Genomic DNA, 26,908 nt, shown 5'->3' with positions numbered 1-26,908 from the left:
GAAGAGGATGATTCCTGGTGAGCGGTGCAGGTGGAGGCAGAGGTCAAGTTGGAGAGAAAGTACATTTCAGCCAGCAATGTCATTGCTGCCGAAAACATGACTGAAAAACAAACCAAGTTCCTAGAAGATTCTCCGCTTTCAAAAAGAGGAATGGGCTCCAGTGTGCATCCTTTCCTCCTGGCCATCCCACTTCCCCTTCCTTCTCCTGGTCCTTGACTGAGCTTTTAAGAACACGTTCTGAAATGTCTCTCAACAGTCCATGGAAGAGTCTGTGGACATCGGAGTCTCTCCTGCCTCCGGGGCAGGCTCAGCTCAGGCCTGATGGATTTAGCTTGCAGGGTTCCCCTGGCCCCTCAGGTGGCCACATTGGTGTCTTTAGAGGAATTCTGGCCCTGGCTTTCTTCCCACTGCCTCAGCCCTGGCTGCCCCAGGGCTCCGGTGGGGCAGTTTGGGGCCTCGTGGCCTTTGCCACACCTCTCCTTAGGCTGATGAGCTGCTGCTCTGACACAGGCTCATGCACTCTCTTCTCCTGTGGCTGTTTCTGTCGCCACTGGCAACCTTCAGGAGCCTGTTCTTTGGTGTGCAGTCCACTTGCCTCCTCCCGGGGGCAGAGAACATGTCTGATTACCATCCAGACTGACACCCTGGCCTGGGTGGGGAAAGAGGCCTGGCCCACAGTTCGTAAAGGTGGTTTCTCTTCCCTTGCTCAGACAAGCAGATCTGACCTTTGACTTGGGGGCTGAGTTGTCTGCTGAGGGTGCCCTCCCAACTTCTCCACCTGCCAGGGGAATGTCAGAATCTGGTCCCTTTCCTGGGAGCAGCTCACTCCTGGTGCCACAGACTCCAATACCTAAAACAGCAGGTCCACACCTGAGCAATCCGGACCCTCAGCCTCCAAAGTCCCCTTGCATCTGCACAGGGCATGGATGCCCCTGGAGAACCCCAAGCTGGCTGGAGGAGGGACCACAGCATCTTCGGGTCATGTGATGAAAGCTATTTGCCCAAAGAGGCCAGATGCTGAATCTAAAGGACAGAAGTTTCTAGATACGGACAGAGCTGACAGAGTAGATGAGAAACTGGGCTGTCGTTTCTCTATGGAAGCAAGTGTTCTTCCCCATGCACCCACCTCCTCATTCCAACTTTCCCTCTGCTCATCCATATGCGAACCTACAGCCCCAACCTAGCCCTCATCTGTGCCTTTCGACACAAGCCCAGTGAAAACAAGGCAGCTGGTGATGACCCTTCCATTTGAGCCACATCCTTAGGGTATCCCCAAAGATTTCTCCCCTCCGCAGGGCCTGTGCCCACCCATGTCAGGGCCAAGAATCATTTGCAAGAGCGAAACCAGTCCTAAGAACAGCAGAGCCTGCAGAGAAAAGACTGCTCTGGAAGCCACAGGATCCCTGCCCCCACATGGGCACACTGGATACGAGGACGGCTGCCCCTGAGTGTGGAAAGTCCAAGGCCAACAACAGCCTCTGTCAGCTCAGAGCCTTCACGATGCAGAGCGGGCTGGTTTTGGCACACGAACTCCAGGTGCTCGCCACTAGGAGGACCATTCCAGAGCCTCCTGGCCCTCCCTATAGCTTAGCTGGCACATGTGTCAGTGAGACCGGGGCAAGGCTGGGCCCAGAGCTGTGCTATGAAGAGTGGCCCCAAGAGAGAGCCAGCATTTGACCTCCAGGGTCAAGAGAGAGAGCCAGCATTTGACCTCCAGGGTCAAGAGAGAGCCAGCATTTGACCTCCAGGGTCCCGAGCAGCTCTGGTTCTGGTAGCATCTCATTCACCAGGCTACCGACTAGTCCTGACTCATCCCTCACTCTCGATAAAGGAAGTGCCCAGGGACTCGTTGATGGATTCCTCAGGACAACAGGTGGGGGACCGGAGAAACCGCTCCTCTTTCTGCCTCTCTACTCTCTGAGAAGCAGCCAAGGCCAAGGCTTCACTGCCTTCATTTCCTCTTTCCTGAAAGATAACAGGGGCTTCAAAGCCGACAAGACTGTGGCAACTGAACTGCTGCCCCATTCTTAGCTGATCCTCTGAAAATGCCAGCCACATCCTTTGTGTGTGGTGGCAGACAGGAGCCACAGCCCCAGATGGCTGTGGTAAGGCCTGTCGGGCCCAGCAGAGACCAGCGTGCAGGGCAAGGGCGCCGGCAGGAAGTCTGGAGAGGAGCCGTGGTGAGGAGGCTGCCTCCACTTCGGAAGTGGCATGGAGGCCATGAGGCGGCAAGTCTGGCCAGCAGCTGGACAAGGCTCTGCACCCCAGAGGGGGTCAGCTAAGAACCCAGAGGGGCTCAGGGCTGTTAGATTTCTGTCACTAGGGCAATAAAATGCTAATGGGGAAATCTAGACAGAAGTCCAATCGACTGTGGAAAAGAGTGTCTGGGTGCCCCATGGCTCACGGGACACACCCTATGGGGGCTCGCAGCAGCAAGACTAACTCCAGACCTCACCTGCGCTTGCTGCCTTCTTAGGACCAGCTCAGGACTGGGTGGGAAAGAGTCTGCAGGGAAAGGGCCTGGGTGCTCGCAGCTGCCACCGGCTGGGGAAAGCCAGGGATGGCTGGGGTAACTGACAGTGGAAGAAACTCACTCGGGCCAGGGCGAGAGACTGTCTAACCCAGTCAAGAGGGGCTCCACTATATATGCGTCAACTTCTGGCTGAAAATCACCAGAAGAAAGGGTAGGGGGATGAGAGAAACCATCTGGCTTTGTGAAGCTGGAGCAGCTGGGCTGAGGAGGCCCAGACAGAAAGAGAGCGGAGACTGGGAACGTGTGGGAAAGGGGCCAGACCTCCCGAGGTTTCAGCTGCTTATTCAAGAAAGCAGGGGGTCAGAGGGGCCAATGAGTGCTTTCACTCTGGGTCCATTCTCCCCTCTGGACCATTCTCAGGCTGGGGGAAAGCCGAAAAGGGAGACCGAGACTTTGATTCCAGAGAGCTGCCAGGGTCAAGGCCCCTCCAGCGTCCTCCTCTTGGGGAGGTGAGCACTGGCTACTCCCTGAGTGGGCTGGCTTCAGCTGAGGGGCAGAGGTGAGTCTCAGCTGCTTCACCCCTCTGCGGCCCAGGTGGAGCCTGTGTGGAGGGGAGGAGTTAGGAGCCTTCCACGGGGTGAACCCCTGCCTTCCTGGCATACCACATTCCACTGAGGAGGAGAAGCTTGGAGCGCAGCCTCTCACTCATCGCCTCCTGCAGCTCCTCCCCCCCAGTACCCTTGCTGAGACATCCTCGACAGCAAACCTCAGGCAACTAAGTGACATCATCACTCCCACTACCAAACCAGCAGCTGACACTGGAGTAGCTGAGACAGACGCTGCTTCCCGCGCCAGGCTCTTGTGCATTCCCTCCTTGGTGACCTCAGAACTGCCCGAAGGGGCTGAAGCCTCAGGACCACCCAGCCTCATCCTGTTGGCCATAAAGTATTTATGGTGTGGCTCCCTCTCCTGCCATCCTCACCTCCAGCAAAGTGCAATTGGGAGTTTTAACTGGAATGATATTGAGCCTATGGATCAGTTTGAGGAAAAATGATATCTTAATAATATTGAGCTTTCCAATTCAGGAACATGATAGATGTCTTCAGTTATCAGCTTTTCTTGAATTCCTTCCAATTTTATCATTTTCTCTGTAGAGATCTTAGCCATTTCTGTTAGACTTTTTCCCCAGGCATTGCATATTTTTCAGTTTATCAAATCTATAAGAGTACCTTTAAAATTTATTTTCCTGTCTTTGCTGACAAGCTTCAGTTCATGATAGGACTATCCAGTTATTTAATTACCTTCAGAATATTCCAGCCAGCACTTTTCGTGCTGCCCAGCCTGGTCCTGCACCTTCGTGTGGGGTGCAGGGGCCATCCAGTTATCTCCAGGTCATGGCCTCTCACTTCTAGGGAAGGAGATCCTTCTGGGTAACTGTTCACTGTTCAAATCAATGATGGCATGATCCACCTCACTCTCTTCAAACCATGCCCGCGGGTTCCTGAGGCTTTGTCAGGGACCGACTCAATCTAAACTGGTTTATGTTGATTCCTAGTTTCTTTGTGTGATTTTTTTTTTTTGAACAGAGTATGAATTTAAGGAGTGGGATGGTTAGATTTAAGGCAGGGACTTACTTGAGTAAATTTATTTTCCATGGAGTGGTGAGGAGAACACACAGAAATGAAGAAATTGGGAACATCCATGACCATGAAAACAATGAAAGAATGAAGCAAGAATACAAGTTGACCAGCTGATGGACCAACCAACCAGCCAGTTGCAGAGACGAAACATAAGCAGTGACAACTTCAGACTGTCTTCAACATCCTTGGTTCCTAGCCATCCTTTCACAGCAAATGCTGATGCTCATCTGGGTCATACACAAACAACCATGCCAGTGAAATAAAAAGTGCAGCACAGAGTCCTACTTAATGGTGGGAAATGAAAGTTGTCATGGATTCAGGTCATGGTTAGAAGCCACTGGTTCTTGGGCCAGATCCAGCTGGATATTCTTCCAGAGCTTCAAGTTTTTCCAGTTTGGTTTTCTGCCTGAAAATTTTGGAGCTGCTTTACCTGGAGTCTATTTGTGAATGAAGAATATAGCTCAGTAAGAATCCAGGGACTCAGCTGTGCTCCATGATGCTCCTAATGGGGTGGTGACCTTTATCGCCCTCTTGCCAGAGCCCCTTTAGGGAAATTCACAGGGAAAGATCCATTTTCCTTTCTCTTTACACCATAGATGTACCCTGGAATGTGAAATGCAAATGGGCCCAGGATGGCTGTCTTCCTTCTTGGGTAAAAGTCTCTGTTATCTTGCCCCATCTTCTCACAATAGAAAACCAGGGACAGAGGAAATTAGGAGGCACTTTATAGATTAGACCACTCACAATGGTTACTTCCTAGGAAACTGGCTTGTTCCTTGATTGGCAGGATTTAGGTGGAGTGTCTTTTAGGTGGAGGACGGAGGCTCCTGCAGGTGTCAATTTCATGCACTTCCCAGGGAAGGTTGTCTGTATGTCTCCCATGCTCAGGAGGCATGATTCAGAAAGTCCACTGCAGGCTCTCCAGACTGCCTCAGACATCGTCAGAAACGCATCTGAGTCAATTGTGGAATGACTCAAGGCTTTGAAATATTTAAACCACATGTCTCGTGACACTGGATGAAAATGATGCCAGTTTCTCCACTGAGAGGAGTCATCTGAGACTGAGGCTCGGCTCGGCAGTGACTGCACTCCTGGCCTCAGCTGGTCATGCTGCTGTGGGTGGTGAACTGTCAGAGCTCCTGGGCTGCAGGGCTTGGAATAGGACCATGTGTGGGCACAGACACCGTGTGCCCTAAGGAAGGTGTCAGGGCAACCCAGGGGTCCTCTCTAGGTCAGGACAAGATCTGTCCTCCTAAATGGGACTTGTACAGGAAGGTGAAAAAGAGTGTACTTGCTTCTCTGGAGAAGGCAGGAAACCACCGTTCTATCACCAAAGGATGCCCCTTAGAGGACTTCCTCTATGAAAATCAGCTGGGATCCCCAGGCATTCTTTGAGTGACAGAAGAATCTGCATTGTAGGAATATTGTCTTATCTTTTAAGTCCCTCCAAGGTGGTTTCCCTCTTTCTAAAAAATACCCGCAGAACACTTGACATGGGAAAATGATAGTTAACCTCAGTGTGGTGGAAAATACAGTGAAGTCAGAGGTGCCGGATTCCAGTCTCCGTTCTGCCAGTTCTTAGCAGTGGATCAATTAATCCTGGACACTTAATTGTTTGAGCCTCCCTTCCCCCCTCTGCACAGAGGGATGCTAATACCTACTTTAAAGGGACGTTTTGAGAATGACGTGCGATGATATACATGTAGCACATGATATGGAATCCAAAGTGTGAGTGAATATTCATTCAAAGAAGGCTGTGGATATCTCCTCAATGAACATGGATTCAAAGGCCGAGCTGGACCCTCCCCCACCCCCAATTAATCTTGAGACCAGTAAAAACTTGAATGAAAATAGAAGATATGGCCAGGGATTCTTGCTCTTGGCCTCCTGTTGATCTGTGTTGCATCTGGGAAAACTACCAAAGGAGGGAGGAGAAGGCTCAGTAAGCTGGAGAGATTGTCTCAAGTCTGTAACTGCATGATGCTCCTAGAACTCGTTCCTTCTCATCCTTCTCCAAAAGGTGTCATGGTAGCCTGGGGGCTGCTCAGTTGCTCTTATAGCCTCCCTCAGAAGCAGCTGTCCTGGTGGTGAATCCCGGCCAGTGGATACCCGTGATTCTGACCCATCTACAGAGGCCCAGGGTGGAAGGTGCGGCTCATACCAGTGTCTGCTCCTCCACCACTGAGGACAATGGGGGTGACTGGCTAGGAAGGGCACAGATGATCCAAAGAACAGGAATTCTGACCCTGCCTCATTCAGCAGCAGGCCTAATCTTCTTGCCCTTACACAAGGAACAAAGCAGAGAAATTTGCTGGTAATTGTTCTTCCTGCCCCAGAGCATGTAAGGAGCAATGCCATAGCCTCTTAGGCAGGGAACAGGAGTGCCCATGGGCTGGAGCCCTGAGTCCTGAGCCCTGAGCAAATCCAGCCCTGGCTGAATGTTTTATATGAGGTTGGTCTGTGTGGCTGATGAAATGGGAGGAGGGTGGAACAGAGGCCTGAGTGGATCTGGGGGGCTGGGCCTGGAGAGGTTTGGTCTGCCAGTCTATGAGCATAGTTTCTTCTATTAACAGGTTATGTACTAGAGGATGGGACATAGGAGAAAGACCGTCACCTGCCTCTCCTAGGAGAGGCTCAGAGGTTCAGCTCAGCGAGGAATCTGCAGCTTGTGCATGCCAGCCAGGGTCAACACTGAGAGCTGAGAATGTTTCCTGGAGTTGGCCTGGTTCAGCTCTGGGCAGGTGTAGGAGTTGGGGCACTGACCATCGGAGCAGGGATGGTCCTTCACCGATGCCTTTTTCCCTCTTCCCCTCATTCTGCCTTCAATACCTGCACCCTACCTCCCCATTCTGTCCACCCCTGATGCCTGGGAATCAAAGGTCTTTCTCAGAGGCCTACCTTGGGTTTGAAGGCAATGAGCTTCAGGATCATCTCCACGGTGAAGAGGCCAGTGAAGAGCATGTTGAGGATGTTCATGGCGATTTTGAACAGGCAGCTCTGGCCGTAGTGCTGCATCAGGAGAGGGGAGGAGCTGTGAACACGGGGCAGGGAGGTCGCTCCTCCTCCCCACCTTTTGCCCAGCCTTCTCGGAGGCCCTCGCCTCAGCAAGACCTTCCTTGAACCAAACCCCCAGAGGGCTGCCCACCTCTCTGTGGGCAGTCAGGAGGACTCAGGAGAACCTCCAAGATCTTCCCTGCTCTGCCATCTCTGAACACATCTGTGTTCATTTCCCTGGTTGGCCGTGACAACTTTATGGAGACTCTGGCACTCAAGAGAGCTTGGGAACAAGCTCTGTCCCTGAAGACAGGTGGATGCAGAACCCACCTCCACACGCCACGCCTTACCGACAACGAATGCGTCCAGCTGATCCCTCCCTCCTCCATCTCCTCCCCCACCTTCTCCATCTCCTCCCCTCTCCCCACTTATCAACCAACAAGGAACACATCCAGCTCATCCCTCCCTTCTCCATCTCCTCCCCCCCCCCTCCATCTCCTCCCCTCTCCCCATTGATCAACCAACAACGAACACATCCAGCTCATCCCTCCGTTCTCCATCTCCTCCCCTCTCCCCATTGATCAACCAACAAGGAATGCATCCAGCTCATCCCTCCCTCCTCCATCTCCTCCCCTCTCCCCATTGATCAACCAACAATGAACACATCCAGCTCATCCCTCCCTTCTCCATCTCCTCCCCTCTCTCCATTGATCAACCCAGGGTGCCATGGATTCTTCCGTAAGGCCCAGAGAGGAGCACATCCTTGACAGAGAACACTCGTCTTTCTCCAAATGCCTCCCTTGGTGACCAGGAAAGCGATGCACTGAGCTGCCTGCCGCTCCGTTACACTTTCCATCCCCATGGCACACTCTCTTCTGCAGCACCGTGGCTGTGCGCCTCCTGGGACTGACCTGCATGGCCAGGCAGATGGTGTTGAGCAGGATGAGGACGAACATCAGGTACTCGAAGTAGGTGGAGTTGACCACGTACCACACTTTGTACTGGTGCTGGTTCTTGGGGATGTACCTCCGCAGGGGCCGGGCCTTGAGGGCGTATTCCACGCACTGTCGCTGGGAGGGTGGTGGAGGATGGGGAGAGTGGGGTTAGTTACCTGGAGGGTGTGGGGGGAGCTGGCAGAGAAGTGTGGGATGTGATGAGACCACACACTGTGGGGTGGGGTTCTCCGGAAGTCTGAGAAATCATTGGCCGCTCCGGCTCACTTACAGGTGGGAGGTGTTATTTGGAAAATGTCTTGATTTTTCCATGGCCCCCTTAATCAAGGAGAGAGCCCCTTCTTGTCAAATCCCCATAACAAGGTCCTAGGCAGGGACCATACACCTCCTTTCCTCACCCTGGTGATGCCTGGCATGTGCCTCGGCAGGGAGTCGGCATCGCTAAGAATGTGCTTCCTGACCAACTGACAGCTGTGATTCTCACTGATTACTTCCCATGCCACAGACCCTCCTTGGGTACTTCTCTCCTCAGTTTTTCTTTCCTGTCCTAAATCCAGCAGGCCGGAGTGCAGTGGTATGATCTTGGCTCACCGCAACCTCCATCTCCTGGGCTCAAGCGATTCTCCTGCCTCAGCCTCCCAAGTAGCTGTGATTACAGGCACACGCCACAATGCCCAGCTAATTTTTTGTGTTTTTAGTAGAGACGGGGTTTCACCATGTTGGCCAGGCTGGTCTCAAACTCCTGGCCTCAAGTGATCCGCCCACCTTGGCCTCCCAAAGTACTGGTATTACAGGCATGAGCCACTGTGCCTGGCCAACTAAATCAATCTTTCTTATTTGCCAGTGTCCATAAGATGGAAAAACACAGTTCACTGAGAGGGAAGGAGATTCTGGGCTAACTAGATTCTTGGGACTCTGGCAAAGAGCCAGTCCATTTCTCTGTACTTTGCCCAGGCTTCCAGATCAGGAACTGGGGAATGTCCCCAGCTTCTTCTCAAACCCTCAGCCCCGGTGTCCAACGCCTGAGTCTTAACGCTTTTACCTCCTCCTATTCTTTCCATCGCTACCATCATTAACCGGATACTAGAGCGGGGTCTAATCCTCTCTCATTTCCACTTTCTAACTGGCCTCCTCTCTTTCCTGTCTTCTTTCAATCCAGGGTCCACACAGCAGCCAGCAGAGTGAGTCTATGCCTGAGATGTAGACTTGAAAACCCACAGGGGATTGGCTGGCCTGGTGAGGGTCACAAGGGGCACATCATGCTGCGCTCCTTCCCGTGGGCACTCCTTATTCACAGACAGGGATGTGTTTCCCCACGGACTCCTCCAAGTGGGAGCCAAGCTAGAGAACAGACCTGAGGCACTACATCTACCTCCCACCATGACAGCTTCCTGACTCAGCTACGGCACTGCCAGCTCTTCACGGCTAACAGAACCTGTCACGATACTTGGCATCACCATCTCACTCCCACTTAAGCCTCTTTCCTGCCCCCACCTCCCACACAAGCCTCTGGGTTTTACTTAAGAAACCATGTAAGAGTGGTTTCCTGAAGCCGTTCTGTTCCCCACCCCAAAAGCCCTCACTCCCTCACAGTTCTAGTTTCTCTCCTCCGTATCATGGTGCCGACCCACTTGGGTCCCTCTAACTTGTTAACTTCTAGATAGGGCATGAGATTTGACAAAACCTATCATAGAGTATCCTTACGTAGAAGCTTCATAGATATTTGTTGGCTGAGTACATTTGCCAGATCTGGGGTTTGCAGGAATTTGCATTTCTTTTGCACAGGTCCCTCAAAAAGACTGACAGCCCACTCTGGTTGAGGAATAGAGAGACGATCTCAGTATCTGCACGGCCTCTCCCTGTTGCAGCCCCTCTGCGGGGTGGGCTGCAGGCTGCAATTCCCTCCGTGGGCCCCGCTTCCCTCCGCTCCTTCCTAGGAAGCTACCTGGTTCTTGTCCAGCTCACAGTTCTTGTACTCCTGCTCCCCCTGCTCCTGAAAGGTGACGATGACGAAGCCCACGAAGATGTTCATCATGAAGAAGGCGATGATGATGATGTAGATGATGAAGAAGATGGATATCTCCACACGGTAGTTGTAGATGGGGCCCTTGTCTTCCGTGTGGGAGTCGATGGAGCGGTACAGCAGCCTGCAGGAGGAGACAGGTCCCACAGAGGGAACTGGAGAAGCAGGGTCCCCTCTGCGGAAGGATGGCACCACTGCTCCAGGGATCCTAGGGATCAGGGTGCAGGAGACAGCTCTGGGCTGGAGTCCCAGCTCGGCCTCTTACTGGCTGTGTGACCTTGGGCAAAGCGTTTAACCTCTCTGAGACTCAGATTCTTCATCTGTAAATTGGAGACAATAATTCCTGACTTTCCTACCTTGCAGGGTAGTTAGAATAATGTATAGGAAGGTGTTTTGAAACTGTGAAGAGCTATTTAAATGTAACATGAGTCATGGACATTGATTTAAAACACTGGAAATATTGGTAAATATTGAGACAGCTTTGCAAACTGGCATGAGCTCAGAGAATGTTAGAAGGAATGTAAAATAAATCTCTCCGAGAGCAAATATCCACTTAGATAAAAACACTCACATGACCCATGCTACTCCGATCATCACCAATGGCCTGGTTTTAGACTTAAGCAGTTTACATACATATGCCATTCATTTGAGCCTGGGCTGTGTGCTCCATGAAGCTTGTTATTCTTCATGGACAGGGATTATCTCTTCCCCTTCCTCTGTAGCCCTGCACAGCACTTGGTTATTCTCCAGCTATCACCTATATCTTACCACATAATAATGTGACTCTTACCTAAGATCCATGCATTGCTGTTGACTTAGAAACATTTAGAATTTTCTGACTTTCAGATTCTAATTTCACTGGAATGCATATTGGGGGAAAAGCAGGTATCTATACAAAGATATAAGGACCTGATGGGAAGCTGCCTGGTAGAGGTGATGCAGCGTGCAAGGCCTATGGGCTGCTCTACGCACAAACGCATTGCCTCTGCAGAGCAAGTGGGGCCCGGGCTTCCATCCCTTTCTTGCTTTCCACTGTAAATACAGGCAAGGTTTTTCTAAGGAGACCGGGATCCAGTCAATAAAACAAAGACATCTCAGCCATCTTTACCCAATGAAGGGCACGCTGGGAGTGGCAATCTTGAATCCTATGGTGACCACAGGGCCCACACCTGGAGAAGCTCTCCCCACACCCAACTCCCAGATGCCATAAGGGTAATGACAGAGATCTCTGACATTGTGGCTCATGCTGAGGTTGGAAAGAGGGCTAAAAAAAGGTCACTTTTGGTGGGAGTTTCTTGACACCTTCTAGAGAAAGAAGAGTCTGTTTCAGCAGTGACAGTGGACTGTAAGTTCTAGAAATACACCTCACTGCCTGGGGAGGACCCAGGTAAATATGACCTCCAGAGGGAGTGCGGGACATTAACAAAACGTGGGGATGGGCTGGAAAGTCAGTAGTGGCCCTTGAATGTCAGGGTTCATGAGGCCTTGCTTTGCATACTCACTCTGGCCACCCTTCGAAGGTGGAGACGGTGAAGAGGGCCATCATGGCTGCCAGAACATTGTCAAAGTCAAACTTGCTGTTCTCCCAGCTGCGGGGTTGGATGATGGGGTGGTCAACCTCCCCATCTTTGTACGTGATGTAGTTGCCCCTGAGAGAGGAGGAGAAGGAGTTTACTCTGGGATCTCCCATCTTCCTTCACGCCTGGCCTGCCAGTGACCTTGAATGCTGGGTGGGATGGGACTGCCTGGCTTGAACTTCACCGTTCTAGCCATGGGAGGAGCTTCAGTGGGCAGAAACTTCAGGAACAAAAAATGCTACACATTGTGTCCGTGAGGCCAGATTACACACAGGCAAAGCGCAGGTGCCACTGCAGTCTTAGAAAATGAGCTGTCCCTCCTTTCTGGTCAAGCCTCCAGCCTCCTGGGGCTGACCGGCCGTGGCCCTGGCTGCCCTCCCACCTCTACTCACTTGCATTCCGCCTCTGTCTGCTTGGAACTGTCTGAACAGGTGTACAGCTTTCCCTGGAAGGCAGAGAATAGAGTATCAGAGATGTTCAGTAATCAATGAGTCAATCCAAAAGCAATTAGTGAGCATCTCCATAGCCCAGCACTGTGCTAGGGACAGTGGGATAAAAAGTGCAGAATCCAGATGGGCAGGGCCTGACTCACACGCACAGAACAGTGGTGAATACAGACGCCAGTGCTGCAAGTAGCACTGCAATGCAAAAACAGGAGCTCGGCTCCATGGGAGCTGTACTCTCCGGGGAGGTCTCGCCAGGGAGGGAGAAGTGGAGCTGGGCTCAGAGGGATGAATTAGATGGGAGTTTACACAGTGGAGGGTGGCGGGGGAGAATGCTCTAGGTGGGAGAATAGCAGAACTAAAAGGGTGAGGGCAAAAAAGACCAGAGTCCAAGGAGGACACGAGGAGTGCTGCAGGAAGCAGCAGGAGCTGACTTTGACAGATTGGGGGCTCTGAAAGCTGGGTGGTGCAGTGGGGACGTGATGCTGTTGATAATAGGTCACCGCTGCAGGCTTTAAGCAAGTGACTGACACAGAGGTTCCACAGGATGAAAGTCCCTCTCTCTCCCTTTCTAGAAGGAAGGGCAGTGACCTCAAGGGCAGGTGAAGTGGAGAGGGTGAGGGGCCTCTGGCCTGGTGGCCCGATGCCTCCTTCTAGCGCCTCCCTCCCCTGGTCTGAAGGTTGAGTTGGGCTGCAGGTGGAGGTTATATCCAGGCCAAGTCTTGCTCAGGACACTGTCTCGTTTGTACTGTATCTGCCAGTTCCCTTCCCCGGGAATGCTGATGGGAGGGGAGGTAGGAGGACCACAACGGAGCCCAGACTTTACCTTGAAGAGCTGGACCCCGATGCAGGCAAACATGAACTGCAGCAGGGTGGTGACAATCACGATGTTCCCGATGGTCCGGATGGCGACAAACACACACTGAACCACATGCTGTAGTGGGAAGGGACGGGGAGAGGGATGTGGCTTCAGGAGATGCCAGGAGCCTTTCCAGGAGGTAGCAGGGGCAGCCCATTTGCCACAACGGGGAGTAATTGGGCTGACAGGGGCAAAGCTACGCTCCCAAAGTCACACGGGAAGTGATGGACCCTAATGGGATGCAAAGGCCCCCACTGGACTCTCCGTGACTACAAGGACAAAAGTCCTGCCAACCTCCCATCTTACAGTGGAAGGAACATAGGGACGGCGGCACCACAGGGGCACAGGGTTTGTGTGGGATCTCCCTTTGGCACATTCTGCTTAGGGCAGACACTTGGGATGGCTGCCTCTGTTACTATTCTGTTCATTACGGAACCGGGACATGCAGTGGGACCAGTGTCCAGGACCCCACATGGCAGCCACTTGGTCTGACCATCATCTCCTTCCAACCCACCCCTCACCTCTGTGGAGCTCCCACTCCCCAATGGGCTGGCTGGAGACTCCCTACCCAAGCCCTCAACTCACCTTTAGCCCCTTGGCCCTGTTGATGGCCCTCAGGGGCCTGAGTACTCGCAGGACTCGCAAGATCTTCACGACATTGATTGCACTGGACCTGGGAGAGGGAAACAGGCAGGGTAGTAAGCTCCTCCTGTTTCTGGGGGGAGCAAAAATAATGTGGTAAGGGAATGTCCTGACAGGTGAATCCAAGGCAAACCTGAGAAAACATAAAGCCCATCTTGGGGACGTTTGCATTCTGGGACCACTCTCTACTCCTGTCTCCCATCCCGTGAGAGCCTGGAGCTTGCCTGTAACCCTGGGGCTTTCCTGTGGGTGACCAAATAATATGCAAGGTGGCTCATGGCAGGTCATTAGCAATGTACTGTGCTACTCACAGGGGCATTCACAGTGTCACAGAAAGAAATTCAGAGCAAGGCCATGGGAATTCAGACCCCAGTGCAGGCACTTGCTAGCCAAGGCACTGAGGACAAATTTCCTAAATTTTCTGAGCTCTAGTTTCTTTATCTGTAAAATGGGTCTGTAATCAGCTCAGAAGGTCTTTGCAAGGGTTAAATAAGAATTCTATGTAAATCACCCAGCCGTGTGCTTGAGAAACTGCCTGAATGGTACCTGCTCATGAGGCCTGCTGAAGACGTTACTACACTTAAAGGAATGCCGTACTAACGGTGGGATCTCGGGCCTTGTGGCTGGAGGTGATGTCATGGGGAGGAGATTTCTTAGTGTTTATCTCCAAACACATATTGCCCCTGACACCTACACATAAAACCCACCCAGAGCACACTCAGGACTCCAAGGAAGGATGGGCTTCGCTGTTGGGGCTCAGGAAACAACACCCCGAAACGACTGCCTTAGAAGCAGTCTCAGAAGCAAAAGTTTTTCTCTGACCTTCTCTTGCCCTCCTGTCTCAGTCCCCTTCTCCTCCCAGGCTAGCCATAGACACTAGAATCCCTCTTCCCCAAGATGGGTCACAGAAACCAGAACCCAGAACCCCGTTTCCCCAAAGCCAGCCACACAACCTAAAAATATTATTCAAAATTTCCCTCTGCTTTTCTGTGTAAAAACTGGCCATAAAAAATGACCAGATCCACCATGTGGGAGTGTAGATCCTCAGACTCCTGTTGCAGACAGGAGCCTGTCCCTGACCCAGAAGGAGGGAAAGCTTCACAGAGAGCACAAGAAGAACCTAGAGACAGGCCTTGCTGGGTTCCCCACTCGGTCCATTCGCATTAGATCCTACGCTTCTTGTCCAATCACATTTCTACATGGCTGCCCATACTTTTTTGAACCTAAGCAGAAAAATGGTCAGTTTCCCCTGTATCTTTGGGTCTGCATTCTGAAGGCTCTGTGTATACACGTTAAATAAATGTGAATGCTTTTTCTCCAATTAACCTTTCTTTTGTCAGTTGATTTTTCAGTGACCCTTCAGAAGGCCAGTCCCTTTGGCTCCTACGCTGCACTACAGGTTCCATACACCTGGGATGCTGAGGCCAAGCCAGAGCTTCTTGGAGTCTCCGGCTATGGCTTTTCCCTAGTGCAATGGAGACAGCAGGAGACAGGTCCCTAAGCAAGATGCCTGGATGGTTTTTGGAGCTGTCCATCCTACCCAGGTGGTGCTCATTAACCCTACCACCTTGGTGAGAAGCTATGGAGCACATCCTAACCCTCACGGGCTAACTACCTGAGATAGCCTCTCAAGCTTTCGGAGAGCCTCATACTTGCCTTGGGACCTAAACAATGAATGACAGGCCAGCAAGCGCTGATTTCATGCTTTGTGTGGTCAGGATGATGTGCTCAAGAAGGGGCTGGTGGAAAGATCCGATTTCTCTGGTGCATGACTCTTTTATTCCAAGAGATGCAAAGGCCATTCCTATCTATCACTGTGTCTCTCCTACAGTCTCTCTGGGAGGGAGTCAGTTTGCACTGAATCACAATGGAAGGGATTTAAAGGTCAGATGGGAAAAACACAGGCTAAAGAGGAAGAATTCCTCATTCAAGGTTAAATAGTGACTGAGTGGCCATGCTGGGATTCAAATCTGGACTTGTAGGCTCCCAGGCAGAAAATATGGGGTAATATAACTGATGATCACAGAAAAGGGTCTCTCCCAAGGTCCTGGTCCCTGCATGATCTCAGCCAACCATGAAAACACTCTTGGGAGGAGAGACCCAGGAACCCTGGGACTTAGGCCTTTCTCTACCACAGGTGTGACCTTTAGCAAGTGTCATGATGTCCTGAACTCCAAATTTCCCATCTATACAATCATGATAACACTTGCCCTGTCTCCCCCATCGTTTTGTGTGTGTGAGGACCACAGAAGAATGTGTATGTGGAAGTGCTTTGAAAGTTAAAGTGTAGGATTCACACTATCAGCTGTTAGAACTTGGTAGAAACTAGTAATCAGATCCTCCACACCTGAACGAGGACTGCAAGCTTGGCTGTACAGGGGAGTCACCTGGAAAGCTCTTAGAACTCACACCCAGACTGTACCCCAGACCAGTGAAATGAAAAACTCACACACACACATACACACACATACATACACACACACGCACACACACAAGACACAAATATACACAGTCACACACATACACACATGCACACACATACATATGCACATACATACACATATACATTCACACCCATAGACACATATGCAGACACAAACACAAACACATACATACACACACATACACACATCCACAAACACACATACACATATACACACACCCCACACATCCACAAATACACATACACATATACACACACCCCACACATCCACACACGTGCACACATACACCCCACACTTACACAGACATATATATACACATTCACACATACACTCATACATGAGGTGCTTTGGCTGGAGAGAGAGGGGAGAGAAAGGGAGAAGGAGGGTCCAGGTCAGGGGAGGTCACGGCAGTGGCAGACTGTGGGTTGCTGAAGGTCAGCCTAGGGCACTGGGGCTGTGGTGGAGGAGGCAGGAAGGTCCTGGAGACAACTGTTTCTTAATAGCTGAGCCTGGCCCTGCCTGTCATGGCAAAACCCAGATAATTAAACATATTCTCACCTGATCAATGTGCCCCAAGTATCAGACCACTGAGGACACAGATCCAAGAACCCAAAGCCACCATGCACAGCTTTGGAGGCCCCACCCCGCTCTCATCACACTGCGGTGGCCCTGCAGGCAGGCCCTCCAGGGTCTGGTTGTCCTCTCTGGCAACCCTTGCTAGCTGCATGGCCCATCGTGGGCTGAGGGGCTCCCACTCACTGGATGCCAAAGGAGATGAGGGACACGCTGACCACCAGCAGGTCCAGGATGTTGAAGTAGTTCCGGCAGAAAGAGCCCTTGTGCAGGAAAGCCCCATAAGCAGTCATCTGCAGGGAGGGACAGAGGAACACCAGTGTGAGTGGCCCTAGCCCTAGCCCAGAGACCCCTCACACCACCCCTTCCTCCCACAGCATCCCTTGGGCAAGTCCCAAGCACCATCCATGGGGAACAGGAAGGACAAAGACGGCGCTATAGTGCCAAGAAAAGAGTTCTGCTACCATGCACACAACCACCCAAGACTCTCGCAGCCCAGGACTGCTGGGTGGCTCCTTGCACCTGCCAGGCCAAGCCAGGCTCTTTAGTCCTCCATTCAAAGCCCTTTCAAGTGGGCCCCACCATCCCACTCTAATTTCGCGCTGTTCCACATCCCAAGTCCATGGCTTCGGGCCTGCAGGGTCCTTTCCTGATGCTGTCGGGTTGGGAGCACACATCCCGACTGCCTCTCCAAATGCTTGAGTCCTTAGGCCAGCTGAGAGCACCAGACATCTGCCGTGAGTGGGTGGGTTGGGGGGCGGGGCATGCCCAGCAGGGTGACCAGCCATCCTGGTTTGCCCAGATTTGCTTTATCATCAGAAATCCTGCATCCCAGGAAACTCCTCAGTCTTAGGCAAACTAGGCCAGCTGGTCACCCTGGTGCCTGGTGAGAAGTTCCAGCGGTGACCCTGGCAATTAGCATACCTCCCCTTCCTGGCCTCAAAGGGTGCTTATTATTGATGCCAAATATTCTAAACTCAATTCTACTGTCCTGCTTCTAGACTACATCTGGAGTTCTTTAAGGGCAAAAGTTGTGTGATCAGAGGGGCTATGAGGCTCAGTGGCTAAGAGCACAGGCTCTGAGGCCAGGCAGCCTGGGCTGGAATCCCAGACCTGTGGTATTTTATTTTTGTGGCCTGGAGCAAGAAACTCAAATTCTCTTAGTGCCTCTGTTTCCTCACTGGAAAAAAGAGGATAAGGTCTACCCTACAGGGTTGTAAGCATCAAGTGGGTACTTCTATGTACAATACTTAGGATGCCACCCTGCACATGGTGACCCCATAAAAGGGTGAGCTGTCACTACAGCCTGGATTTGAATTCTGGATGCTTCCTGGATGAGAAAAGTTCTGTTTTCTCATCAAAAGGTGAGGAAACTATCCCCTGGCTTTGTGAAAGCCCTCTGGAAACTTTTTAAAAGAGAACACACAAGATGACGATGACTGCTACAGGACTTGGCCATTATTACCACCCTCTGAGCCTGGTGTAAAGCTGCGCACTGCAGGTGCTCAACAAATCACCTTTACAGCCTTTCTCATTTTGCCGACTTGCGTAAGGGCCAGTGGTTATCCAGGATAAGGGCTGTGACAGGCAGCGGACAGGAAGCATCGGCCAAAGGGAAAATGTGGAGCCGACGGTGGAGAGGTGGAGCAAGGCTCCCCGGTCATCTGGGGTCCAGTTCATCTCTTTGGAATCAGAGCATGCCCAGGGCAGAGTGTCCGCAGAGCCATTCAAAAGCAAACACAGAGGGAAATGGGCAAAAATAGCTCTTGCAACCTAATTCTTTCCATTTATCTCTTGCAGCAGGGGGTCCCAAAGGACTCAGGCACCTGTGTTGGGCAATGGTTTTTAGAAGTGGGTAGATTACATAAAAGATGCAAGGGAGTATAGTTCTAGAAGGCCCACCATCTGGAAGCCTTGCCTCCCTGCCTCTTGGTGAAGAGCTGGGACCCCCAGAGACTGGACTCAGGAGGCTCCCATAATTCATATTAATTGTGCCTGCAGAAAGCCCAGTACTTCCCCAGCCACCTTGCTTTTTGTGTTAGGAAGGCACTGGGTCTGATCCCTTCTTGCTCCTGGCTTGGATCTTCTGAGGCTACTACTGAGCTCTAACAGAACCCTCTGCATTCCTCAGATGGGTGGACTAATGAGGCTCAGAGTGCCAACTCTGTCCTCTGGTTTTGGGCTCCTGTTTTGTTTAGGGACCCTCGAATGAGACCAACACTTGAGCAAGTGCATGTGTGTGCATATGGGGGCGGTGGGAACACGCATCCAGGCAGGGCCAGAGGAAGAGTGGCTGTACAAGAAAGGGCAAATGGACACGGGGAAAATGTAGCATTTACTTGAAAGTCATCTGTGGTGTTCAGGGCATCAGGAAAAGCCAGACTCAGGTACCCAGTGCTAATTGTTCCTCTTTGACCCTTTTTTCTGATTGCCAGCCACCTCGGTCCTGCTTTCCTAATTCTACACCATTACTTGGGAAGGGGCCCTTGCTGGGGTGTTTCCATCCTGAGGAAGGAAAGGAATGGGACGTGGCTCGCCAGCTCTGCCTGGAAGGGTAGGAAAGCTCTCTGTTCAACCACGGGCCATCCCTGCCTCTCCAGGCAGCTCTTCTAGCTATGAAACCTGTCTTTTTTTGTGATTTCTACTCATTGGTCTTGATTCTGCCTTCTTCCTCTTCTATGTGACGGTCCGTTGTATGACTCAGGCCAACCGTTGTGAGCCTACAAGCCTTTCCTTTTTAAGGCCAAACATCTCCAGGCCCTTCCACTGTTCCTTGTGCTAAATGTCCCCCTTGGACAGCCACGGTCATCTGTGCCATGACATGACACCGGGCCTTAGGCCGGGAAGAGGGACCCAGTGGGAAGGAGGTACAGGGGAGTGTTCCGGCATCGGCGTTTCTATTCAGAAGCATGCTGAGCATAGAAGAAAGTAGAAGAGGGACGGGATGGAAGGACCTTGCCATGACAATGCTTGCAAAGAGACCTTTCACTTCAGCTTGTATGGCAATCCCGAAGGAGAAATAGCACCATTGAAATCCACAAGGGCAGCTCTGTAGAAGGGCACTGAGAATTGGGCCTCAGAGCGTCTCTTGTCCTGGGAAAGAACTCTGGGGTCTGTGTGCCTCCCTGCATCTGAAGTCCGGGAAGCAAAGCAGCTCACCATGGAAAACAGGTTTTGCTGCGGTGCATCTTAGTGCAGCCATGCAACTTTCGGTTCCCTCTCCCGACCTCCAGGAACCAGGGCCTGGTCAGATCTACTCTCCACGAGCCGAATAGAAAAATCTGAGCCACATACTTGGTTAGCAGGAACCAGGGATGGCAGCTGGGGGCACCTGAGTGTCCTGGGGACAAGGACACAGGGGAAGGCACATAAAAACTGCCCCATTCAATTTGTATCTGGATGTGTCTGAACTGTCCTGTCCATCAACAGGCTGGGCCATGATGAGGGAGTCTCATCAGGGAAGGAGAGGCCGGCAGCTGGCAGTGGCATCAGTTAGGTGTGGACTTCAGCTTGCATTGGCCACAGCGATAGGATGACAAGGGAGCCTGGACTCCTTGGGAGGGGGAATCCCAGGCTAGTCTCCCAGGAAGAAGCTAAAGCTGAAGCGTGGGCTTCAGAGCCTTAGTCCTTCTGTTTGGGGAAAGGGTAGAATCTACCCCCTTGCTCAGAGAGGAGCACACGTTCCCTGAGGTCATGGAACTCACACCCTGACTCTCAGATGAACTGGCTTGCCATGCATTGGTTTAGAGACTCAGAAATATACCCGAAAAATGGAGGAATACTCTCTCTCTCATCCCAGTGTTGCCCTGAGGTGGGCTCTGCCTGTTCTGAGGGTAGCAATGTTGCAGCAGTTCCCTTAGCAGAACTGAGCTGGGCCAGCAGCAGGCAAGGGCTGGGGGCTGGGGGCTGGGTGCTCAGGTTCCTTGCGGCACCTGCTCTCATCCTGCTGTACTCAGCTCTCCAGCACAATTCTCCCTCCCCCACGCTCAGGGCAAGGGGCACTGTGACAAAGCTTTGCAGCAGGTGACTGAGGGGTCGGCAGTAGTCTGTAATGGCCTGCTAAAAGCCCTCATCTGGGAGACCAGCTCCACATCTCACAGTAGGCCTGTGATCACTGTGACATGGCCCCAACCCCAGCTTAGACCCAATGTCTGCTGCAAGTACTGAGGAAGGTGCTAAGGATGGGCATCCAAAGAGAGTAGCTCAAGTGATTCTTTCACGCCCCAGGAGGTTTCCCACTTTCAGAGTGTATGAAGCAGGAGGAGGGAAGGAGAGTCCTACGTGGGCTCAGGTATCAATTAACCGGAGCTGGTGCACGTGGGCATGTATGTCTGGCGCTGCTGACGGCTGCAGCCCAAACCAGTGAAATGGCAGCCTTAATGTTGGCACAGCCAACACGTGTCCCTTCCAGGCCACGGACTGCTTAGGGGTGGCTGGAGGGAGGAGCTGTGGTGGGGTAGGCTGCCCCTGGCTTCTAAGTCTGGGCAAAGTGCATCACACAAAGTGAGGGGCACTCATTTTTCCAATTTCAGGCTTGGGAGTAAAAAAAAGAGAGAGTGAAAGAAACAGAAAAGACAAAAGATCCAGCCAGACAGAGCAGAGATAGACAAAGAAAGCGACAGAGGATGCATTGCCCAGGTTGCATTACCTTAAGGATAATTTCTAATGTAAAGATACTAGTGAAGACATAGTCTGCATTGCCTAGGATCTGAAAAATAAGCATAATTGGATTAGTGGCTCTGAGAGTGAACCCCACACCAACAGGAAGGAGCATGTGTGTTAGCGACAGACAGCGGCAGAGACCTGGTGCTGGCACAAGGGGGACAGGAGGAGCAGAAGGGGATGGGGGCTTTACCTTCAGAGCAATTTCAATGGTGAAAATGGTGGTAAAAACAATATCAAAATAAAACAGAATCTGCAAAACAAAAAGGAACAGGGTGGGGATGGGATGGGGAAGGGAGAAAAGCAGGACAGGAAGAGAGGTCAGTGGATGTTCACCAGAAAAGGGGCCACACTTCAAAATGAGATGCCTGGCACTTAAGCCTTTGCACAGGGACACAGATGGACATGGGGGGCAAGCGGCACACACACAGCCATCCTGAGGCGGGGCTAGCCTCAGGCAGCACAGCGGCTTCCCTTGAAGCCCCCAGATAAGTGAGGTGAGCTTCCAGGGCATGCCTCAGCTGGTACTGGATCTGAGCAGCATCTGGTTGGATGCTTTTCCCATTAATCCAATTTACTTACAAACCCAAATCGGACCACTGAGATGCTTGTCAAAAGGACAGAGAATGGGGTTTGTCTTTTTGCAGGGAGATTCAAAATGCTTCGCTCACGTTGGTGGGACTGAGCTGGCCAGCTTCCTGTGGTGGTGGACATCTATTCCTGGGTTATGTCCTCTGGGGCAAGGGAGGTGCATCCTTCAGGTGAGGTCTGCACAGGCTGAGGACCGGCTCCAGGACTGCATACTTCTTATATTTCAGGTGACGGATCAGGGATGGGGCCAACACCTGCTAACCTCGGTAAGACAGCCCTGGACCAAGCAGGCCCCAGGAGCGCAGAGTGGTTTGGCATGGGTATGGCTTTAGATCAGCGGGCTGTCTTCATGCCCACTTGGTTGGGACTTGACAAAGTTTTGAGGTTTTGAGATAGAGCAATTCTTAAACTGGCCTTTAATATTGTTCACCAGAGCCTTGGGTGGGTCCTCACATTTGGTTCTACTCTACCAAAGGTACCAAGACTCTCTTTTAGGTAAGGTCAGCCATATCATTGGCACCTATTTGCCAATGCTCCCCTTCTGGTCAGAGTATGCTGGGAGCAAAGGAGGGCATGTAGTCAGTGGCCACATTTTACTAAGTTTGCAGGGAACTAGAGCTTCCTGGGGAACATCCACAGGCAATGAAAGTCCTGATCTTTGCCAATTATCAAACCAGCCTGAGCATTTGGGTACATGCTCTCTTATTTGCTTGTGGTCCTAGGGTGGTTTTCTATCAAAGCCCTACTCTCTTAATGAAATGTTAGTTGTGGATCTAATTACGACACCTAGAATTGGGCTCCTGATTGAACAATGATGTCAGCAACAGAAGCTGTGGGCCCGGCACAGCCCCAGGGGGAAGGAGTGCAGGAGACACAGGCGATGCATACATGGTTCCTGAAGGAGGTGTGCTGGACCGGGTCCTCAGCAGCCAGGGAAATGCTGCTGAGCAGAATGAAGAAGAGGATCAGGTTGGTGAAGATCGTGTCATTGACAATGCGGTGGCACTGGAGGCGAAACCTGTACGGGAGGGGGACAGGAGGAGAGACAAGTCAAGGCAGACAAGGGGAAGCACCAGTCGGCTCTTGGGAGCCCCTCTCCTCAGCTATCCCCAGCAGCTGGCAACAGGTGCTTGTTGGCCTGAAGTGACCTCTTCATTCTGAAGTCTTACTGCTGCTTGGTAATGACAACTGCTCACCCCCATGGTGCACATATCATCTTTGATATTTTAGAAGGTTACATCTGAGACCTTTGAGAATCTCTGAATTCCCAAATCCTGCTCTGACATTCATAACTGGCTTTTGTTTGGGGACTTATTTTCCCTATCATTGAAAAGAAATCACTTTATGAGATCTACTCTATGCTTATGCATAAGGAACAATAGGACTACCCGGAGCTGGGTATGCTGAGAGGCCGGCCAAACCGGCTCTCTGTAGGTGATCTGCTCCTGTGTAATAGCTTTAAATGTGCAATTCACATCCATGCCCCAGCACAATTACCCAACTGAGCTTCTAGGCACTCAGTGGTAGCACCAAAAATGCTAGGTTCCTAAATGCCAAAGTGTCTTGTACACCATCTCATCCTGACAACAATGTAGGAAGGAAGGGATGGGTGTCATCATCTTCATTTCACAGGTAAGAACACTGAAACCCAAGTAGGAGAGGCTTGCCCAGAAACACAGCCTTAGTGTGGGGGAGTCAGGGCTTCAACCCAGGCCTTCAGACTTCTGCTCCTGGCATTATGGTTGACTAAATGCTCTGAGAAGCCCTCCTGCTGCAGAACCACCAAACCCTCGAAGGGCCAAACTCTCTGAGACAATTCTGGTTTATAAGAGTTAGGAGATGGCTGTAAGAATCATCTGCTTCAAACCAACAACCCCTCCCACCAACCTCCATTGAGCTGAGGCTACGTATGGAGAGAGAGCCAGCCAGGAGGGCAGAATTGCTTGAGGATGGAAGCCAATAACAGCAGTACTGTCAAGAGATTGCAGGTTAAGCCAGTCTTGAGGTGGGGCAGGAAAGCCTGGGAATTTTAGGCCAAGCCAACGCCTCCAAGGGGCATCTGGAAGAAAGTCTCCCCAGACCTACTTTAGGTCTTCAGGACTCTCACAAATGAAGAGGAAGTGTTGGGGTCACAATCAAAGATCATCAGATGCACAAAAGGACAAGCCACTAAGATGGGAAATCTGAAGAAACACTGGATAAGTGATTTAGATTCCAAAGACTGGAGGTATTGGAAATATTAGATATAGACTATAAAACAACTATATTTGAAATATTTAATGAAATAAAGGACTAAATCACAAAGATGAGGAATCGATAGAAACTACTAGATTTAGAGATGGATCTGGAAAATCAAGCAACAAATGGAACTGACTGAAACAAAAACATATAATGGTCAAGATTAAAAATTGGTTTAAACAGTAATATAGATTAAGTTGAAAATAGAATTAAGAAACCGGAAGATACAGTTGAAGAAATCTCCCAGAATACAGAAAGACAAGGAGATGAAAGATATGTAAGACCCTCTAAGAAACAGGGAGGACAGAATGAAAATGTCTAACAGATGTCCAATTGGAGTGTCAGAAGGAAGAAATATAGAATTAAAAAGAAGCAATATTTAAACATTATGGCTGTACTTTTTCAATAACTGAATAAAAATCTAAATCCATAGGCTTAGGAAGCAGAATGTATTCTAGGCAAGACAAATGGAAAGAAATCCACACCTTGACACATGGTAGTAAATCTGTACAACCACAAAGGCAACAGAATATGTGAAAAGCAGCTACAAATAAACATTAGGTTACTCACAAAGAAACCATAGTTGGAATGACAGCTGACTTTACAGTGGAATAACACCTTTCTTGTGCTGCAGGACAAAAACTGTCTGTCTAAAATGGTGTACACAGCAAAACTATCTTTCAAGAGCAAGAAGTGAAAACAGTTATAGGTAAGTAGAGGCCCATTGAATTCGCCATTACAGAACTAAAGGAGCCTCTAAAGAATGTACTTTAGGAAGAAAGAAAATGCTAGCTAAAGGATGGACTGAAATGAGTAAAAAAATGGTGAACAAATAAAATGGTAAGGTGTACATATATCCAAACACACAGTATCTATATAACAGTAAGACTCACTAACTTGTTGGATTAAAAATAAAAGTTGGACTAAAATACTAATGACGATTCCATGTAAGTAAGGAGCAGATGAGTGAGTTAAAATAGTCTAAGGTCACTCTATTATACAGGAGGAGGTTCTTGATATTGTTTAACATCACATTTTGTTAAGTTAAATGGAATTAGTAAATTATCAAGGGTAATCACCCAAAGAATAGAAAAAGAGTTTAAACATTTCAAAAAGTGGAGAGAAAAATAAACACAAGTCTTCTGATTCAAAATCCAGGACTCTTCCCTAAATGAGTGTCTGTTTATACAATTTTCAAGGAGCTGGGAGAGTCTCAGTCTCCATCCAGAGGTTCAGGTAAAATACAGGCAACTGCCAGGCTGGTACTAGAGAGAGCAGGACCCCACCTTCCCCACCATTGCTGCACACCTGTTGTTAGAGCTGAAGATGAAAAACGCGCTGGCTTCTGGCATGGGCACTGCCTTTTCCTTAAGGTGAAGCTCAGAGAGTGGTCGTGGGCGAGGGCCGACAGGCATCTCTGGCTCCTCCTCATCCTCTTCTCCTGTAAGAAGAACAGCACCATTCTAAATAACTCCAGCACTCCCACTTATTTTACCACTTTCAGAGACCTTCCTACTGGCAGACATGATTATGGCTCTGAAAATGTAGGGTACCAACCAAGACAGACATTCTGCTGTCTCCCTGTGGGTGCTGCTGCAGCTCATCTCTGTTGGAGAAGTCATATCTGGCAGTGCACAATAAGGGGGATTGTAAGTAGGGCGACCAACTTGTCCTGGTTTTAAAACTAAAATTCCCACATCCCAGGAAACCCCCTAGTTCTGGGCAAACTGGGGTCGTTGGTCATCCTAGTTGTAAGGTATGAAAAAAGGTGACCAGGTAGGACAGGGCACTGCCAGGTGTTACTCATCTATCTAGGCCGCAGGTTGGGGAAAGGGTATGGCTGAGTTGGCTTGTGGAATCCCTTGCAAATAACCCCACTCTTGGAAGTTCCAGGAATTAGAAACCAACACTTTCCCAATTTCTGCAACTAAAAAAAAAAAAAAAATTCATGTGCTGTCGAGATAACAGGGCAATACTACTGACCACAACAGGCCCTTCATGCAAAGGTTTAGACACCGACACCAATTAAAGAAGCGCCTTCATTCTCCCGGCCAGTGGCCACATTTAATGTGGACCAAAGTCAGACAGCTTATTCCTGCGCTTGCCAGCACAATGCTCATGGCGGGAAGCACTGCTCATCCTGGGCTGGTCAAATGTGTTGAAGATGCTCAGAGGGGAAAGTAACAACATGGGAGTGAAGAGCAGACTCTCCAGCCAATCGCCTGGACCAGAATCCTGGCTCTGTTTCTTTCTAGCTGTGGGCATTTTATTGAGTCTCTCTGTGCCTCAGTTTCTCCATCTAAGGTGGAATAATAATAACAGTACCTCTATACCTCAGAACGGTGCCTGGCACATAGCAGCCGCTCTGTAAGTAAGTGTTTGCTGCTTTTATTACAACCTCTACCTATGGGACAGACTCGAAGCCTGTAAATTAATGCTCAACATCTTTCTCAGTCAGGTCCTTACCACCTATTATTCCCTAACAAACTGTCCACTCACACGAAACTATTTTCTGAGCACTTCACTACAGTGGGTTGAACAGTTTCCCCCGCAAACTCATGCCTACCTAGAACTTTGCAATGTGACCTTATTTGGAAATATGGCCTTTGCAGATGTAATTGGTTATGAAGAAGTTATTCTGGGCTAGGATGGGCCCTAAATGTAATGACTGTTATCCTCATCAAGACAGGCACAGAGACACAAAAACACACTTAGGGAAGAAGGCCATGTGAAGACAGAGGCAGAGATTGGAGGGATGCATCTACAAGCCAAGGACTGCCGACAACCACAAGAAGT

The 26,908-nt window shown here is 50.5% G+C and overlaps 1 protein-coding gene across 12 annotated transcripts in view; it reads right to left on the bottom strand.

Annotated features, from left to right (window-relative positions):
- CACNA1C (calcium voltage-gated channel subunit alpha1 C) overlaps positions 1–26,908 on the bottom strand; it is a 651,888-nt gene that overhangs the window by 82,905 nt on the left and 542,075 nt on the right. For 10 of the 12 annotated variants that reach the window (XM_055095249.2, XM_055095251.2, XM_063593287.1 and 7 more), the window contains exons 19-29: positions 25,421–25,553; positions 22,763–22,892; positions 21,270–21,329; positions 16,808–16,914; positions 13,548–13,635; positions 12,930–13,037; positions 12,053–12,105; positions 11,586–11,732; positions 10,006–10,207; positions 8,019–8,177; positions 7,012–7,122 (exon numbers count right to left, since the gene is read on the bottom strand). In XM_055095249.2, the coding sequence (XP_054951224.1) occupies positions 7,012–7,122; positions 8,019–8,177; positions 10,006–10,207; positions 11,586–11,732; positions 12,053–12,105; positions 12,930–13,037; positions 13,548–13,635; positions 16,808–16,914; positions 21,270–21,329; positions 22,763–22,892; positions 25,421–25,553 (1,298 nt within the window). Of the gene's footprint in view, positions 1–7,011; positions 7,123–8,018; positions 8,178–10,005; positions 10,208–11,585; positions 11,733–12,052; positions 12,106–12,929; positions 13,038–13,547; positions 13,636–16,807; positions 16,915–21,269; positions 21,330–21,476; positions 21,537–22,762; positions 22,893–25,420; positions 25,554–26,908 lie in introns of all 12 variants that reach the window. The other 2 variants (XM_063593291.1, XM_063593289.1) reach the window with 2 other exon arrangements.

Source organism: Pan paniscus, chromosome 10 (assembly GCF_029289425.2).
Source record: "Pan paniscus chromosome 10, NHGRI_mPanPan1-v2.0_pri, whole genome shotgun sequence".
NCBI classification, from domain to species: domain Eukaryota; kingdom Metazoa; phylum Chordata; class Mammalia; order Primates; family Hominidae; genus Pan; species Pan paniscus.
Note: the sequence above shows the minus strand (reverse complement) of the source record. Positions and strands in the feature narration are given on the sequence as shown.